Source organism: Stigmatopora argus, chromosome 13 (assembly GCF_051989625.1).
Source record: "Stigmatopora argus isolate UIUO_Sarg chromosome 13, RoL_Sarg_1.0, whole genome shotgun sequence".
NCBI lineage: Eukaryota > Metazoa > Chordata > Actinopteri > Syngnathiformes > Syngnathidae > Stigmatopora > Stigmatopora argus.
In genome coordinates this window covers 15,855,792-15,874,897 of record NC_135399.1, presented here as the reverse complement: position 1 = coordinate 15,874,897, position 19,106 = coordinate 15,855,792, and the positions used below count along the sequence as shown (strand labels likewise).

The 19,106-nt window shown below is 40.0% G+C and overlaps 1 protein-coding gene across 2 annotated transcripts in view; it reads right to left on the bottom strand.

Annotated features, from left to right (window-relative positions):
• The window catches only part of LOC144086891 (glypican-6-like), a 60,671-nt gene that overhangs the window by 4,728 nt on the left and 36,837 nt on the right, over window positions 1-19,106 (bottom strand). The window contains exons 5-7 of one of the 2 annotated variants that reach the window (XM_077617055.1): window positions 16,719-16,849; window positions 14,908-15,051; window positions 14,150-14,179 (exon numbers count right to left, since the gene is read on the bottom strand). In XM_077617055.1, coding sequence (XP_077473181.1) covers window positions 14,150-14,179; window positions 14,908-15,051; window positions 16,719-16,849 — 305 coding nt within the window. The remainder of the gene's footprint in view (window positions 1-14,149; window positions 14,180-14,907; window positions 15,052-16,718; window positions 16,850-19,106) is intronic. The other variant, XM_077617056.1, reaches the window with a different exon arrangement.

Here is a 19,106-nt window from a genome sequence, read left to right as displayed (position 1 = left end):
ACAGACCACCATTCGTCCCGCCAACGAGGTGGAATCGATCCCACGCTTGCCCGCACCCAAGTCAGCCGAGCGAAGCGCAAGTCAAACAATGCAGGGAATGTTTTCTTTAAACACCAAAGTCAGACAGCAAAGCAAATACCTCCAAATAATAAAAAACTAACTTTATTCTGCCCTTTCTGACTTGACTTCGTTCAACTCCAAACTTTCATCAAGCACACAAAATGGAACATGGGGGGGAAAAGATGGGGGGGGTGCTTCAGTCGGCTCATGTGAAATTGCGGCGAACCTGAGCAGAACATGAAAGGTGCTTCGCCGAGCGCGCCTCGCCGCTGTCGGCCTCCGCGACGCTTTTGATGTGTTAATCCCGTCACACTGACGCCGCCGAGGCTCTCCGGCGCGGGTGACGGCGCCCACGGGGTCAACTTTTGCACAGATTGACGATCGGGCCACCTCGCACGGAAAACCCCGGCGCATTCGAGACCAGCTCGACGTGGCTTGGCATGGCGGGAGCCGAGTAAGGAAGAAAAAGTTGCATTTTACTGATGCAAATATGAAATGTGTGAACTAGGCCTCAACTCTAAAGTATTGTTTCTTCATTTGGGTGACTGAGCCTCTGTGTACAGAAGCACAAACATTCTAAATACTTCATGCGGATACACGATTATACTCTCTTTTTAATCCTCTGCTGAGAGCAAGTACTTGAGAAGCTTTCAACAAAGTCACCCAAACTATTTGGAATTATTAGAGCTCAAGACTGCATTGCAAAGTCCTCATGTATTTTTTCTTTAGTGCTAATTGATCTTAGGTTAAGTTGAGGCTTTTTTAAAAAGGCTTTCCTGATTACGTCCAAAATATTTGAAAATTTAGACCACTAAGCTCTTGAGGAACCAAAAATGTTTTCATTAAAAAAAATTAAAAATAAATCCCCTTTTGAAATATATGAAATGGTGGTTGAACAGATTTTTTTTTTACTGGATTCTGATTTGAAAAACTGTAACATGGACGACTTTCCCTAAGATTCTTTGAGATTTAAATTCTTCAAAGCTGATTGCAGTTAAGAAAAATAAAAATAAAAACAAGTAAACAAACAAATGTTATCTTGAGTAAAATCTCCGAAAAAAATATCGCACTGCTTTATTTCTCCACATTATCCTCATTAACTTTAATTAATTTGCAATAGTGAATACTCATGTTTCAGTACCATGGACAGGGATATAGACGTCCAATTCATTTTGAACTGGGAGCCCTAGCAGTAACCATTCAAAAATTGAGTGTATGTCTATCACCCTCAATGGCAGCTATTCATACAATTCCAAATTATTTGTATACTCTCAAATATTATATTGTTGTGATTCATGCGCACAATAGGTACAAAAGCAAATGAGAACATTTCCTGTGGATTGTAGGAGAGCATTTCAATGGTGTTTCTGACAGCAAATCTCATTTCTATTTTTCCCAGCATCCGACATTCCGCGTGGAATAAAGCGGCAAATAAATCAAGCAGTGAGGGAAAACACTTTTGCACCAAATGATGAATGGGGGACATTTAGAGCGGAGGGAAAACATTTTCACACAACCACAAAGATGCTTCTGGGAAAGGTCATCCCCATCCTCATCCTCTCTCTTCCCCATAAATAAATATAATAACAAGTGCAAAGGGAAAGAAGCTGAATGCAACGACCATCAATATCCACTAGATGACACTATGTCCTTAGAGGAAATGAGATTTTTTTTCCTTGTAAGGCAAAGACAACTGTTTGAAAATAAATATTTAGAACTTCACACGCTAACTTTGACTGCACGAGAGGTCCAATCCATTTGACAGGGAGGGTCGACAGCCATCATTTACATACCTGTCAACTTCGGTCAATTTCTCCCCTTATTAATGATGGCAATTCCCCTTATTAAGCAATAAAGAAAACTATACAAATGCAACACATTTACTCACATAGGGCACACAAAACTTTCTCCAAAGTGGACAGGGTACCCAATCAATTGACGCCGACAGCTTGACTGTCTTGGTACATTGCTTGCTGACACGCTATATTTATATAGTGAAAAGGGCAGAAATGTGAAAGGCCAATACGCGTGTGCATATCATGCTTAAAGCATGACAATATTAGCAGTTGACGATGATGTTTTCGTGTCTTACAAGTGACCGAGACGGTCCGGATTAGAGCCAAAATGGGTAAAACCAGAATGTTTTTACATAAAAGGTACTTAAAAAAAAAAATCAAAGTTGTTATACGGCGAACACAATTAGAAATGATCAAAAATGTATAAAATACGTATAAATTGATAGCTATGCATTTACACTCTGGCTCAAAATGAAGAAGACGTCTATCGCCGTCAACGGCGCCGAAACGTGGCGTCCCTATTGCAGCAGCATGAAATGAGGCGATTAAATTGGAGTTTTAAGCATCAAACGTGAATGAGAACAACACGGCTAAACCCTAAGATGGTTCCTAATCCACGGGTTTCCTTCAAAGGTGCAATTCAGCGCACGTCCGCTTTCATACAAAGAGCATATGAAACAATTTCTGCTCCCACTCTGCCTTTGAGGCCAGGAGAAGTCAAACTGGCACGTCTGGAAGCCTCTCGGACTCTATTGTGTCTTGTGATCTCTTTTTTTCTCAGCAGCCCTCCGTCCTAAGCGAAGGCGAAGGTTCGGCGGCTTGTGATCTTCCACCAAAAAAGCTTCTCGTTTAAAGAAGTTTTCTCAGAACGAGCGGAATCTCCAAAAGTGGGGCAAGCAAGCGTCACTTCAAAAAAGAGGCCCCCCCCCGTTCTTTAAACTACGGGAGACGGCATGTTTACAAAATCCCCATCAAAAGCGGTCAACGCAGCTTAAAAGTTGTTTGGAAAACATTCCCGCTAAGCCCCTCTCCTTTTAAATACATAAAGAAAAAAAATCTTTATTTACTGGTGGAATGACACATGGGAAGTGTTTGTCGAGAATAATTAATTTTGAGCAGGAATAAAACAGAAGGAGCCAATGCCATAATTGTGTTTGCATACTTGGAATGGTTGTGATGTGTGCAGATGCTTCACCGTCTTTCTTCCAATATTTGTCTTCTGTCGTGTTTGTGTACGCTGGCGTACGCACGCGGACACGCGGGGGTCATGAGTCAACGTCGATCTTTGCGCGCGAGCTCGGCACACATCGGTAGCTTTGCCGTGGCCTTTTCCGATGCCTGATTTTCGATTTAAAGTAGAGTCGGAGTACGTGACCCGTGCTCGAGGATTGCCCAACACCTGCTCGTCAATGAATCATGGTGACAGTCGGGGTAGGTGGCCAACTTTAGAGAAATGTGGAATAGAAAGATGGAACAGAGCTATCGCAATCACAGGACCGTGACAGCCAAGACAAAAAGGCTCAAGGACAGATTCTTCCATACTCAACTGGAGTTCTGCAGCAAGTAGGACACGATCAATACTTATCTTGTACATGCACTAAGCTGCTAAACACATTTGTCACTTTTGTACCTACTTATTCATGTTGACTACTACCATTTATTTATTTGTCATGTTGACTACTACCATTTATTTATTTGTCATGTTGACTACTACCATTTATTTATTTGTCATGTTGACTACTACCATTTATTTATTTGTCATGTTGACTGCTACCATTTATTTATGTCATGTTGACTACTACCATTTATTTATTTGTCATGTTGACTGCTACCATTTATTTATTTGTCATGTTGACTACTACTATTTATTTGTCATGTTGACTACTACCATTTATTTATTTGTCATGTTGACTACTACCATTTATTTATTTGTCATGTTGACTACTACCGTTTATTTGTCATGTTGACTACTACCATTTATTTGTCATGTTGACTACTACCGTTTATTTGTCATGTTGACTACTACCATTTATTTGTCATGTTGACTACTACTATTTTATTCATTATGTTAACTACAGCTATTTATTCATTATGTTGACTACTACAATTTATTTATTATGTTGACTACTTTTATTTATTTATTATGTTGACCACTACTATTTATTTATAATGTTGACTACTACTACTTATTAATTAAGCTGACCAGTACTACTTATGTTGACTACTTATTTATTTATGACTTATTTATAGATTATTTATTTATTGATTATTCATCTGTTCATTTGTTTGTTTGTTGTTGTTATTTGTGCACTTCCTTACTTATGTTGTTGACTACTTATGGTGACTACTTAGTTATTGATTATTTATGTATTAGTTATTGTTATTTAGTGAGTATTTATTTGTCTGTTTGTTGTTGTTATTTGTGCACTTTGTGGTGAAGCTTTAAATCTCATACTTGTATTATGACAATAAAAGTATTCAATTCAATAAACCAAATCAATCATATTTTTGGGGGCAGAATGGAAGTCAAAGTCAGCTATCTAAAATGCCATGATAAGATTCTGCTACGATAGGCTCCAGCGCCCTGCGATCCGAACAAGAAAAGCGGAGTTGATATTGAATGAGTTCATATCGATGCACTGACAATAGACAATCTTTCATTGTTATGACAGTCAATCCATCGCCAGCGGATGACTGAGCGCAATTTTTTCGTGTTATTTTGTTCAAAAAAATGTCTTCCTGTGGGTGTCCTCTTGAGGAATCCCATCCAGCATATCGAGCATCTTGTCATGGATTAAAGCGCTTTGATTTGGATGTATTTTCCAATTGGCGCCCATCTGTTTGCAATGTGGGCAGCGTGGTTGGCTTAGCGGTTTGCTCAGCTACTTCAAAGTTACGAGGTCACGAGGTCAAATCTTTCTCCGTGCCGTTTATAAGTCTTCTCTTACTCTAGCATAACTTTTCTCCAAATTAGCTGGCTCCCAAAAAATATATATATTGTCGAACCTGTATACTTCACGGTATATTAAAAGCTAGAAAAATTCACTTCTTCGATAGACTTTACGTTCAAACCCATTTTTCGTGGCGAATACTAGCCTCAAGTTGTTTGTCTGCTCATAATTCATCAGCCAATTACATCCTGCCTAGCCGTTATGATGTCACGCCATTGACGTAGTCTAACCAGCTGCGCAATCCTGCCTACGTGAGCCCGATCGTGATTTATGGATCTGAACCACGCTGCGGTAAACCCAAGTCGACTGGAGCGCCTTTTGCGAACGGGTTTTCGGGGTATCTGACGAAAACCTGACGCATGACCCTGGCGAGCGTGTCTCCATCTGGCATCCCGCCGCTTTCCGTCGCTATTTAAAGGGCCGTGTATCTAGGGATGTCCCGCCGGCTTGACACTGACTTTGGATGGCGACTGCCAGTTGGACCTAAATTAGCTGGTGTTCCTTCTAATCACAGAGTCCACGGCGGGCCTCGCCACCGAAACCACGAGGGGCAGGCCGCTCCTCCATCCACTTGTTTTCCCTGGCAAGCACTAGGTCAGTCTGCGTTAAAATAGTTTCCCCTGCGATACGCGTTTTCTGTGTTCTTTCCTGCGTCTCATTTATAGCGGTCAGAAACTGAAGACCAGACCCCCGCCGGGCCGAGGCCGGCCTGACCGCCCTGAGGAAAGATGGTCTAGTTTTTCACAGTATCCTCTTCAGATAAATCCCGATCAACTCGGACGATCAATTCCGATGCGGAATTTCCTGGTCTTTGAACGCTGATTTCTTTTGACGTGTTGCGTAACATGGCAGAGTGTCAGCTGTCCGGTCTTATTTCATCGAGTTCTCCCGTTGTTCCGAGACTATAAATGAACAGCTTCAAGGCCGCGGGCGCTATTTTGCAAGTTAGCGGATTTAAATAAAGCAACAAGGATAACAATTATTTTTTTTCTTGGGTTGTTGAAACGTTTTCCGAGAACCGCAGAACATTGTTTCTATATTGATACATCCAAAGTGACCGACAAATTAAAGGAATAGACTTGGACTATCCAATTTTAAGCGGAAAAAAATAGGATTGTTGTAATCATCAGTAAAATAAAGGTAGTTCGTACAAAATTGCAGCGCTTCAGTGATGAATAAATAAAGCAACAAAGATAACTATTTTTGTTTTTTGGCTATTTTTGCAGAACAACAGAACACTGTTTCCTAAATTAAGCACTGACAGTAAACATATAAATAAATAGACTTCCTTCGTTCACCAAGAAAAAACGTTTGATTTGATAATTTTCCATTCAGTTGTAGAACATAAAGTTTTTGCAAAACTCCCAATATTTTATTCCCAATTTCTACTCACAAGTTGAGCTAATCTAATACAAAAAATTGGGCACTGTTGTCATCTACTGGCAGTTGTGAGTTAGCAACATTTTTGTGCGCTTCAAATTCGGGGTTAAAAGTTAAATTGCAGCATAGACTTTTTTTTCTAACATGAAAACCAGATCTTCTAAAAGTGTATGATCGAGATTCAAAGACTGCATTTGAACTAATACATATTTATCACTTGTCACACAATGTGATTAAAAAGTGCTGCCTCAAAGAAAGCCTGCGCCAAGATTGGATTGGCTGCGGCGCCGTCACCGACCGACTTTGCTGTCAAACTCATTCTACATTCAATAACAATTTTGAATGGCAAATCCTGTCACACCCTTGAGACACAACATCATTTTCAACTCTTCCAACGTGTCTGTGGCGGAGAATGACTCACTGTAACCTTAATTTCATGTGACGGCAAATCTCGGTGTTGAAATACACACAAAAAAGGAAGAAATAAAAAAGGTGGGGTCCCAAAATAGAAGACGACTAACAATACTAAAAGCCTTTTTTCTCTGCCTGGAATTTGAATGGGATTAACACAGTGCACATTGGATTCAGAGAGAGCACTATAACTCTGCAGCCATATTATAAATAATTGTTTAATTAATTTGCTTGTACATGCGTAGCGGGTCGCCGTGTGCCAGTCCAGCGCTCAAGTGTGAAATAACTATATTCATTATTTGTGATCTGCTTACGTCAGGAGCTGTTCTGATTTTGCAGGGCAATTTAAATCATAACGCCGTTAGTTTCTGCACATTAGCCGCACACCAGCCTTATAATGCAGTGCGCCTTATAGTGCGGAAATACGGTACACGAGTTATTTTAAAATAAACTTTTGGGGTCCCAACTAGTCCTATTTTGTGAGCTCTGGACTCTTGAGCGAAACAAAATATGGATTTATATATAGTCACTCCTAATTTAAAATATGGTATTCCATTGAGTCACATTAAGCAGTCGTTGGATTCTTAGTACGCAGATAGCCCTCCATCCTTCTTTTATCATCCTAAACCTCATCATTCACTAATTAATTGTCCTCACTCGGATGACCAATTGCCGTTTTCTCCCCTTTATGTCACATTACGCGGAGTTGACCTTGGTCATATCCATTTTTGTGTTTAACATCGTATTGCCTCTAACGATTCGTTAGGTTCCGCCACAGCGACCCCAACGCGGTCCATCTCTGTGAAGAAAATGTACCGCACGCAGATCCCGAGGCCAGGAAATAAAAATGACAGAATATTGATGAATCAGTGGAGAGTTGGCACTCGTGACTCGCCCGGGGCGACGACAGAGAAAGTTTGAACAAGAGGGATGATTAAAGACAGGCTGCGCTTGGTGGAGAACAGAGCCGTCATCAATGGCCCACGTGGAGAGAGCTCCCCTCGGGTAGAAGACAGCTAGAAGTGTTTAAGGGCCAATGTGCATCATTAGCGCAATGACTGCTGGGAATGATCTACTTGTAGGACCTGCGACTGGACTTTGGCTGCTGATTAGGACTTCGAAACATGGCCGAGTTCTCCGTTGGCATGTGATTATTTGGTATTTTCACCATGCTAAATGGCATTAACTCAATTGCTTCCCATTCTACTTTGCTAAATATTGAACGCATTTATTTATATTAAAAAAAAGTCCCAGATGTATTCACTCGACTATGAAATGGGTTTGTAGTAACTAAAGATAATCGCAAGGATTTTTGAATGTAATACACATAGCAGCAGATTTATTGTCGGCACAATATGGACGGTAACAAAAGAGACTTTTAAAATTTTTATTTTTAATTTCTATTTTTTTACATTTTTGCTAAAGTGGATTTATTTTTTGCCATTGTGTGAGCTTATCTTTTTTTGTAGTATTTTTCCTCTCTGCTTGCGGAGGCACTTATTTTGTCAAAAGTTCTGGGACTCTTGCCCATTCAACTCAATGGTTCAAAAAAGTCTTAAAACGTCTGACTTATTCTTTTTAGTCCTGACATTTATTCTTGGTCAAACATTAAAGTGTATGGTCAAACTATGGCTTACCAAGAAGTACAACGTTAAGTACAGTTGACCTTTAAGGTAGATATTTGTGAGTTGTAACTGTATACCAATCAATAGGGTTATTGATCGCGTTCGGAAACAAAAACTGCATTCTACGTTCTTTTCATTTTAGACTTCCACGATAGTGATGGATGTGCATCATTATTCGTAGGCTGTGACTGCGACGGGGACGCTCATCCATAAAATTCAGAGTAATTTCATTCATTTTCGACAATTGACAATGATAGACTTTCAATTCATTGCTCAAGCTACAATGTCATTGACGTCTGGCTCCGTCAATGGCACCCAACGAGTTAGTTCAAAAAAATTCACTTTCAGAAATCCACGTTTAAAATAGAAATGCAAACGCAGATGTTTAATCTGTAGATGGAATTGACGACTTCCCCCATTTAAAAAGTGGTCATTTCCGTGCAAGTGGAGGTATAATGACTTAAATAATAAACCTCCCTTAGTCAGAGAAAGAGCCACCATTAAATCAACCACCACATTTACCACACACGTGCTCTCATATCCAAGTTATTTCTCGCGGTCAATGAAAAAGTATGTTAGAATCTATGGAATGTCCATAATTACACGCCACGCTAGGTGCAACAACCTACTTCGCTTCCGTTAAACTGGATTCAATGCAAGAATTTGCGAGTGGCGGATATTTCGAAACTGCACTTTATAATGTCAGGGTCAAGATGTTTGGGAAAGGAGCGGTTGAGTCCCTTTTTTTTATTGCACTGACTTCACAAACCACATTTTGAATGTTTCATTCGGTGTTTCCTGCTGAGAGAGGGAGAGGGAATCGAAAAATTGCGCTTTTACTTAAAAAAAAAAAGTAATACTCCCGCTTTGTTATCTGATTTATTTAATAATCGCGAAGGTCTTATCAAGATCTAGGTACGGCGCCAACAGTCTATTGATGTTGAATTGAATTGAATGCTTTTATTGTCATTATAAAAGTATAATGAGATTTAAAGCTTTCACCAGATAGTGCACAAATAACAACAGACAGACAAATATTTTTAGATTTTACAAAATGATTTTCGAACTAAAAACACAGAAAAAATGGATTAAAAAATTACAATTATTGATTTAAAAGGGGGAAAATCAGGAAATTTAATATACATCTATACTCTTCATTTTAATTTGATCCTAAAACAGAAAGTCGGCACTCATGACTTACTTTCCTGGGCCACACAAAATGATGCGGCGGGCCAGATTTGGCCCCTGGGCCGCCACTTTGACACCTGTGATATAGAGACTAGCTTTACCTCCGCTACATTTCCGTGTTAAGTTAAGTCTCCGCCTCCTTCCGAACTCAAGGCGAGTGATTAAACGGAAAACAGTCGTTAAAGAAGTCTGTGACAAATGTTGCCAGAATTGCGCCATCCATCGTCATAAAAAAAAATTCAGCCAAAACAAATAATTGCATCGCTGAATGATATATAGTTTCTCTCCAGCAATTATAAGTCAATGAAAAAAGTATTTTTATGCCTCCGCTTTCTGGAATTCGGTATTTTGCGCACGAAGGTACATTTTAATATTTATTTTTACTTTAGGCCAAAGTGCGGCCCATACACGTTTGAATATTGTTGTTGGAAACACATGTTTTCCATTTTTCAACACAAAGCATCTGTTTAAGTGTGGGTGGCGGTGGCACAAGGGGTGACTAACTTAGTTTTTAATGGGTTGAGGGAGAGAGAAAAAAACAACAACCGCAGCGACACGGAACTTCAATACGAGAGAAAGTTTTATCGTTAATGAGCAAAACCTTTTCGAAGATGGAGCTAAGTAAATGCTGTCAAAACAAATGTGTTTGTCTTGTTAATCCTCAATTGTCCTGACCTTTTTCGAGTCAACTCGTGTGGGTTTTTTTTTTAGAAGGGCCTCCTGACCCGTTTGTTTGACGTTTCAAATTGCAGTGGGGAGCTTGGACAAACCTCGGGGTGTGTTTCCTAAATACATGTTGGATAGCCATCGTCGATTCTTTCCTGACAACGTGAGCCTCGTCCAGCGGTACAAAAAATGTTTAACATGGCAAAGCGTGGCAAGGAGGCAGTCAGCCAGAGACTGCACTAAATTACATCTCTACAAATGAAAAAAGGAACTATAATTTGTCTGCAATGATAGCTTTCACCACTGGTTTGAGGTCAGAATCATCAAGCGGGGACCATGCTTGTTTACAAAAAAAATATGAAAATAAAATAACACAAAGACCCTACAGCACGTGTCAAAATGGCAGCCCGGGGGCCAAATCTGGCCCGCCGTATCATTTTGTGTGCCCCGGGAAAGTAAATCATGAGTGCCGACATTCTGTTTTAGGATCAAATTAAAATGAAGAGTATAGATGTATATTAAATTTCCCGATTTTCCCCCTTTTAAATCAATAATTGTCATTTTTTAATCCTTTTTTTTCTTCAAAAATCATTTTGTAAAATCTAAAAATATATTTAAAAAAAGCTAAAATTAACATTGTTTTAGATCTATAAAAAAACTGAATATTCAGGGCTTTTAATCCAGTTCTTTTAATCCATTTATTTTAAAAAATCTAAATGTTACATCTAAAATGGTCCGGCCCACATAAAATTTAGTTGACGTTAATGCGGCCCGCGAACCAACCCGAGTCCGACACCCTTGCCCTACAGTAAAAAGAAAACACCAAAAATGAAGCTTTTAAGTTAGAATCATTGAAAATTTGGAGTCGGATCACAACTTTATGCTAGAAATATATGCCTCAAGTCTGAAAATGTTCAAGGTGAACTTGCGTCCAATCCAATTTTAACGGGAAAGGCTGTCAATAGGACTGAGACATGAGTTTCTATACACAGTTGTCACTTATCACTCCAGTCAAAATTGATTGGACGACGTGTCGAATGAGGCCCAAACGGGGTTAAGCTCACCTGTCAAGCAAAATTCTCATTTTAATGCTTGTAAACAGCTTGAAAGTCTAAACGTAAATCCCGCCTCCTTTGAATTAAGGTCAAACAATTAGATAAAATCCCAATCTACAGTCGACTTTTGTGTCATCACAGATTGTTAAACAATGTATCTTAGAAAAGAACACAAGAGACCTTCTGACTCTAATAACGCCATGGCAAAATGAAGCGTTTCTCATCTAATCTATGAAGCGTCTCTCATCTCAACAGCCTATTGTGCCTTCAAAGCCACTTCGGACTGGCGCTGATCTCATTTTGTGGCCCTGCTCGGGGGGCGTGTGCGTGCTCTGACAGAATGTCAAGCAATTAAAGCATCGCGGCTCATTGAGCTGGAGGTAGACGCCACCACTCAGGCCCCTCCCACCCGCCACAGCTCCTGCATCCCTTCGCCGACAAACGTACGGCTGAACATCCGCGCAAAAGACGTTGTCGTCAAAGGGCAGCCTAAACCCGTGTCGAGTTTGCAGCAGGCGGAACGGCGTCGCCGTCTTGGCTAATTATTGTGCATTGGAACGTAAAGAGGGAAAACAAAGATGCGCTTGGCACCCGGAATCTGTTTTTACCACAAACATTCTGCTCCACTAATGATTGCACAAAGTAGCCGCTGGACTGTGTGACACGTCATTTGTAACGGAGAGAAAGAACAACAAAAGGATGTCATATTTTCCTCAAAGAACTGTAACTGCCACTGCAACTTCTGGACTGTCATTTTATGCTGAATACCCCGTAGAACCATTAAAATACAGCAATTGCATATGAAATACAATAGCAGGTTGCATTGCAATAGAAAAAACAAAGCATTTATTATCACGTTATCACGATCTAGAAGCAAAACAATACGTATATATAGGCGGAGGTGTAGTGTGAGAACCATGTCAAATACTAAACGTGTAGGTTAGTTAAAGTACTGCATCAGGATCAACAGGTACACAGTAGTAACTTGCGCAGGATAGCATGGGTTGGGTAGACGAGAAGCTTGGATTTGTAAAGGTTGGTGACGAGGTTTTTAGATTAGGTGGTACAAGAGGTCGAGGAGGATGCGTGTTTAGTGTATTTTGAGTATTTAGTTGGTAGATAAATAGTGGTAGTCTAGTACATCAAGTAGGAGGGGTTCGTGAGACCAGTATTAAGTTAAGTTGTCTGAGCTCAGCATTTTAAGGGAACTGGAATTTAATGATGGAATTTGGAATTCAAAATTTGAAGTAACTTGGACTTCAGTTTAGTTCATTTTATATGAATTCATATGTTAAGGTTGGAGTTGAGAGAAAAATGTGGTCTAGAGATCAACCTTAGTCTTGAGAACGGTCTTGGCAATTACTGGACTGGTACGTAAGGTAAGGTGTTAAATTCTGGAGTCCAAAGTGTAGGTTGAATGTTGTCTTTGGCAAGGCAAAAAAGAAGGAAGTAAGGAAGATTGGATTTGCAGTACGGTAGTTTATGGTTTTGGAAGTACGTATGCAGAGTATTGGAAGGTCAAAGTGTTGCCATGTACATAGTACACTATAATGTTATACTCTCTAAATTAATGATTAGGGAGTCCTGCAGTGTGCGACTTTGGGGACAGTTTCAAGTATATCCTGACTCGCTATAACGTCCTTGCTACAATTAGTGTTAGCTGTTTAATATTAAGTAGCTGGAGATACACCAGGCGACCAGGGTGAGTTCACGGCAGATGTGCACGGGGTTTTAAATACGACCTCCGCCAACATTAAAAACAATTCCGACACCATTAACGGACTTCAATATTTTCCATCAAGCGCCTCGCTGAAGAATCAATGAAGGTCACGTTTGATGGTTTGAACTCAACCGCCGGCCCCCGATTGGACGATAGCGTCAGACTTTTAAACGGATTCTATTACAATGTGTCACCTATAGCTCGACAGCCGAGCTATTTTCGGCGTTTGGCCGAGTCGATCTCACGTCCGCGACACTCCCTGTCTGTTTCTGCAATTTCTTCGGTCTGAATGCAGGCTGATTATTCATGAGCGCCCGCCTGGACACCGCCATGCGTCACCGTACTATTAGAGCAGCTGCTGAGCGCGGCGCTCTGTCAGGCCAGGTCACTTCCTGATTTGTCGCCCGTGCTATTACCCGCGGATTCCCGGACTGGGGATATTTCCAGGATAGATAGCTTGGTGATACCACGTAAGGACGTGCTGGCATATGGGCCAGTCATCCTTGATGAGTCAACGACTTAATTAATGGCGGAAGCAGTAGCCGGTTGTAAAAGCAAAATATTTTCAGTCCTTCATCAAACTCACGGGTGATGCGGCGTATCGCCAGGATCATTATTTGCTCTGCTTCCAGTTAAGATATATCAACTCTGCTATGGACTTTATGAATGCCTCACGTGAGAGATCTCATGATTTGGCGCCCGGTTTACACGGGTAGAAAAGGCAAAATCAGAGTGTGCGTGGGTATAAAACAAATGAAGCCCCACACGTAGCAAAATAAAATGTTACACCCTAATTCATCAAATTGCCACATCTAGTAGGAGAGGAGATATTGGAGTTTTTAAGATTTAAAAACGACTTATACCAAGTCCTAAAGGTACCTTACTTTCATTGTTATTGCTGCATTTAATTTCATTTAAAAAGGTACATAAATAATTCATGCTCTACCTTTTTTCACAACAGTGGCAAAAAAGGTATTTTACTTAATTGCTCATTTGTAGTCATTGAAAAATGTGCAAAATTGTTTAACTAAAGACTTTAAACTGACCCCCTCCACCCTCTTGTGATTTCCTTGCAGCCAGTCCAGGATTTACCTTCCTCAAAATAATCTGTCATAAACTTGTTTTCTTTCAAACCCTGACCAGTACAAGCAAAATCAATGGATAGACAGAAAACACAGTTATCGAAACAGAGATTCTGACCAGTACCAAAACATTGAAAAATATTCATGAAATATTTCTCTCTCTTTAAACAATGCTTCAAATGCCCACCTTCAAAAAGAAAATTAAAAACTCTTACACTGTGTTGCATGGTTTTCCAAATAATCCTCTGGATTGCAGCAGGGAGAAACGGAAAAAAAAACAGACTTAATTAATTGTGTACGCGAACAAGTCGAAAAACCTAAATGAGTTAATGAAGCGAATGGCGAATTAGCGTGAAATCAAACAAACAATGACATTAACGGACAACACTTTGTTTGCTAACATCTGCAACCAAGAAATTTCCCAAATATGGGATGAAATAAAAATCTCATCTCATCTCGTCTCATCTCGTCTCGTCTCGTCTCATCTCGTCTCATCTCGTCTCATCTCACCTAAATCTAATCGAATCTATGGCAATAGACATTCAATGCGATGTTTTGGCTACACACGTCTTTCCCGCGTAATAGCATCTCCATTTAGCTGTCAACATTTGACCTTTAGCCCAACTTTTTAGATCTCAAGGTCAAACCAGTAAATACGCCAATCGGTGTCGAATCCCGCAAACACCCTGCCTATATTTTTATGAAATAAAAAACTGTCTTCCCGGCAAACGAAGACCGCGGTCGCTCCGCCGAACACGGCCTTCGCCTCGTCCGTTCTGTTTGCCGAGTGTGGGGATGTCACGTGTGGCGAGAGAGACGGTTGGCCGTTCGACAAACGGCGATCGATAAAAGCGGGATGAGAACGCAGAACGAATGGCTGTTGGCAAAAGGCCACTTTTAAATCAAGGGTGTCAGAAGCAAGAAAGACAAATGGTGTTGATGCATGGCCGGAAAAAGCAAACGCCGCCCTCACCAGTCTGTCGAGGCTGGTGCCAGCTGCCGTGGTGGGACGTTCTTCGGGGTTGTACGGCCTGAAGCGGACGTTGAACACCACTGGAACGCCTCGAGCGGACCTGCTCATTCCGGAGGGTTTTGGCTGACCGCAACCTTGAAAAGCCTGCAATTACAACAAAAAACAAAAAAATAAAAAACATGGGCACCCAACAGTCAGGCATTGAAAAGATGTTTTTTTAGAATGCCAGAAAAACACTGTGTTTTCTTTGAGACGTCGCAATTCATTCAACACCACACACTGCTAGTGTATGGAATGGGTAACCACGGTGACGCTGACGGTGATTCAGTCGTGCTGCGACCGACGTTATTTTAGCTTTTACAGCTTTTGGAAAAACAACACATATATTACCAACCTATGTGACGAACAGGGCTATAAATATTGATATCCAGCTATCTTCATGTTTTTTTAACTACTTATTAACATTGAAAGTGCCAGTTTGATTTAATGTTTTGAACCGGAATTCCCCGGCCCTTAGAAGTAGCTTTTATCTAAAATCAAGTAAAGATCCCAAGGAGATACAGTGTTAAAATAACAAGACAATTAAAAAAAATAGCAGTTCTCCCACTGTTTTGACAAGGCTGTCAACGGCAACTGATAAATAGCACCGAAATAAAAACTCATCCCAAGACTAAATTATTTATGATAGTTGCTTTTGTTGTTGTGCCACTTCCTAGCTTACATAAAGGTTTAGCATAAGGACAAATCCAAATTGGTCTGTCTTGTCAATGACGCCAATTGATGGTTAAAAATACAATTTCAAAAAAAAGCACTTCATGGGTTCAAGATTGACAAAAAAAAAAGATACAACACCTGATCTAAACCCCATAAAGCATGTAAGGAATAACTAATAACCCAATTTCTGGGAAAAACAGGCTTTCAACAGCAATTAACCTTTGCTTCAGCAAAGTTTTAAGATGACACTGTTTATTTTAAAGTGGTTTCTGTGTATGATTTAAGATAACGTTTCCTTACCGAATTCCTCATTTGTGAAAAGTTATTTTTGGGGGATTTGTTTGTAGCTGCAAATTGCTTTGACAAAGTTACTATTTATTTGTGGACTTTTTTGTGGACCAAATATGTTCCGTTTCCAAAAATGGCACCATTTTGACTCCTTGACTGCATTTTCCGACGTAAAGGTTTCTACAGTTTGCCTCAAAATAAAAGCTATTGAAAGTCATTCCCATTGTTGTGAAAATGAAGGACACAAAAGTCCCCAAATGACGGAAGACGGCGGGCGCTTTTGTGGCAGGTACGCCGCGTTCAAGATAATGAGCTTTGTGTACGTGATAAGCATCTCCATTTTGGGGCATTGTTTGCTTAACGCAGTTCATTTTGACAACTTTGTCATTTGCACGTGAAACTTTTCAAAAACGCCAACTTTTTTTGTATCTCTACATCTGCTTCACTTTATACCCACTGTGTGTAGGATTAAAAAAAATCATGAACAAAAGTCTGAAATCTTCAATCAATCTCTCTGGCATGTTCTTTAACTAAGTGTGGGTGGAATGTGTTTTTTTATGGAATCTGTCACAGGCTTGTCATAAATTTGGAAACAATTTCATAAAAGTCTTTTTTTTTAATAATAACATCAATAAAACTCTGTATTTTTATGCACATGGACCGTTACATTATCCAACCAGACTCAAACTTATAATTCCGGCACATAATTCTATATTCAGGCTTAAAATGTGTGTAAAATAATACTAATCTAAAAGTGGAGCAGCGCAAGCGGTGGGTTTTTTGCGATGAGATGACAGGTTTTGCAATACCTTATAGGAGACTTGAGCACTGTTGTCTTGCATATTCATAATGGCGTCTGAAATCTTGACATCGATGGGGTCCATGACGGATTCGATGTTGAAAGGTCCTTCCAGCCGTAGAGCCACCAGAAGCATGGCGTCTGTGGGGATAGATTTGAAAGGCTTTATGTTTAAGGGCTGTCAATCAACACGCTCAGGTTGCTATGATATAGGGAAACATTAACACTAATTTATTCCAGTGTGCCACGATTGGATTCAATACAAATGTCTTTCTTCGATTTCATTTAATTTTATCTCTACATTTAGCTGGCTGACATTTTGATTTCTGCGTCAAGTGATTTCTCTTTCGCAGAAATTGAATTTAAATACTTTTTACGTATTCTGCAAGGAAAAGTGGAGACTATAACAAATCAAATCAAATCAAATCAAAAGCCTTTATTGTCATCATACACAGCTGCCTATAACGAAATTGGTGGTGCTACTCCACAGTGTGTTTTGCCAGTAAAAAAAACCATAAAAAAGTAATATAAAAAGTTACATCCTGGCAAGGTAAATTCTAAAATATTGCACAATCTAAGATATTAAATAAGTAATATAAAAATATAAAAAGTCACATCCTGGCAAGGCAAATTCTAAAATATTGCACAATCTAAGATATTAAATAAGTAATATAAAAATATAAAAAGTCACATCCTGGCAAGGTAAATTCTAAAATCTTGTACAATCTAAGATATTAAATAAGTAATATAAAAATATAAAAAGTGACATCCTGGCAAGGTAAATTCTAAAATATTGCACAATCTAAGATATTGCACATTGTTATTGCACACCCCGAAGTTATTGCACAGAAGGGATTGTGTGTCGTGCTAATCAGTTCCAATTCATAAAAAGGGAGCTGAAGTCTCGTTTGTTGTTCCTTTTTAATATTTTAACTTAACGATAGCTGTCTAGCCTTTTTAAACTGGGAGGAATGGCAGCGATCTGTCCCTGCCCAGTCAAGGGCAACCAATTATTAGACATGATCGCCTCGATCCGTTCATTTTTTGTTCATCTTATCCTCCAGGGGGGTGCCGGAGCCTATCCCAGCCAACCTTTAGGGTCACTAGCCAATGGCAGGATGGCATGGTGGTCTTTTGGGGTAAATTAAATCTTTATGTTGAATGACCCCGTCACATCAAGCAGATTCCATTTGGCGAGGCGCGACCAAAACACGCTGATGAGTCATTGATTTAATGAAAACGCCAAGTAGCGATTGGCAGAGGCTGCGAGCGCTGCGGGAAGGTCAACGCCTCATTAATGTCATCGGGTGGGCATGAGCCAAAGCTTCATTGAATCAGGACGCTAACTTTTCTTTCCATTGACATTAATTACGGCCCTTTTCAAGGCAGCGCATTGACATTTTGGCACGGTGATAAGGAAAAAGATTCGGGTGACATCCAAAATCAAAGCCACTCGCGCTTCAACAACGGGGAAAAGCTCAAAATGAGGATAATTGAGCCATTTAAATGCCCACTAAAGCCCATAGGGGGTGGATGCTTATGCAAGACTGGCATTTAAATGGCAGTTGCGTGTGGAACCAGTGGATCGAAATGAAATTGAAAGCAAAAAAAAACTATTAAATCAGTCACATTTAAGTGTATGATATTTTACGTACAACATGGGTATGTTTATGGGTATGGGTATGGGTATGGGTATGGGTATGGGTATGGATATGATATAGATATAGATATAGATATAGATAAGCTTTCAAGTACAAGTAATGAAAATTTGTCAAAGGAGCCAACTGGGGAAAAACCGGAAAAATGTAATTTTTATGGTATTTTAAAATGTAAAGAAAATGGAGTAGCCTCGAGCGTCGGTAAAAATGGCAGCCGTTCCCAACGACGCCTCATACGTTACAAACTGGCTTTTCAAAGTAAGAGAAAGAATGCCTTAAGGCACAGACAAGTTCTGGCGACGACGTCACCGTAGTTACTTTTTGCGAAGGCTGACAAGCTCCAATGCACTGGCGTTATGAAATATCATCCAATTTCTGGAAAAACGACATTTTGGACAGAAGTTGACAGCCACCCGGTGAATGTGACATGAGGAAATGAAGGCGGTGAACATTGATTTTGCTGCTGAACTCAACTACGCTTAGTCCTCATCTCAAAGTGGACTGACTGGACATTTCGGCCACTCTCAATGGCACCCCCCCAAAAAACGAGCATTTGTAGCATGTCCTCCTAGTTTGAAAAGTTAGGATGTCTATCGCCCTCAATGGCAGCCAATGAGTAAACAGATATTTGGATAATTATAGCCTAATAATTTGCTTGACAAAAACTCATTTTCACGCCAAATCCATCGTTATCTTCGTTAGCGTTGCTGAACGACTACGGCAACTCTGGAAGCAAAAAT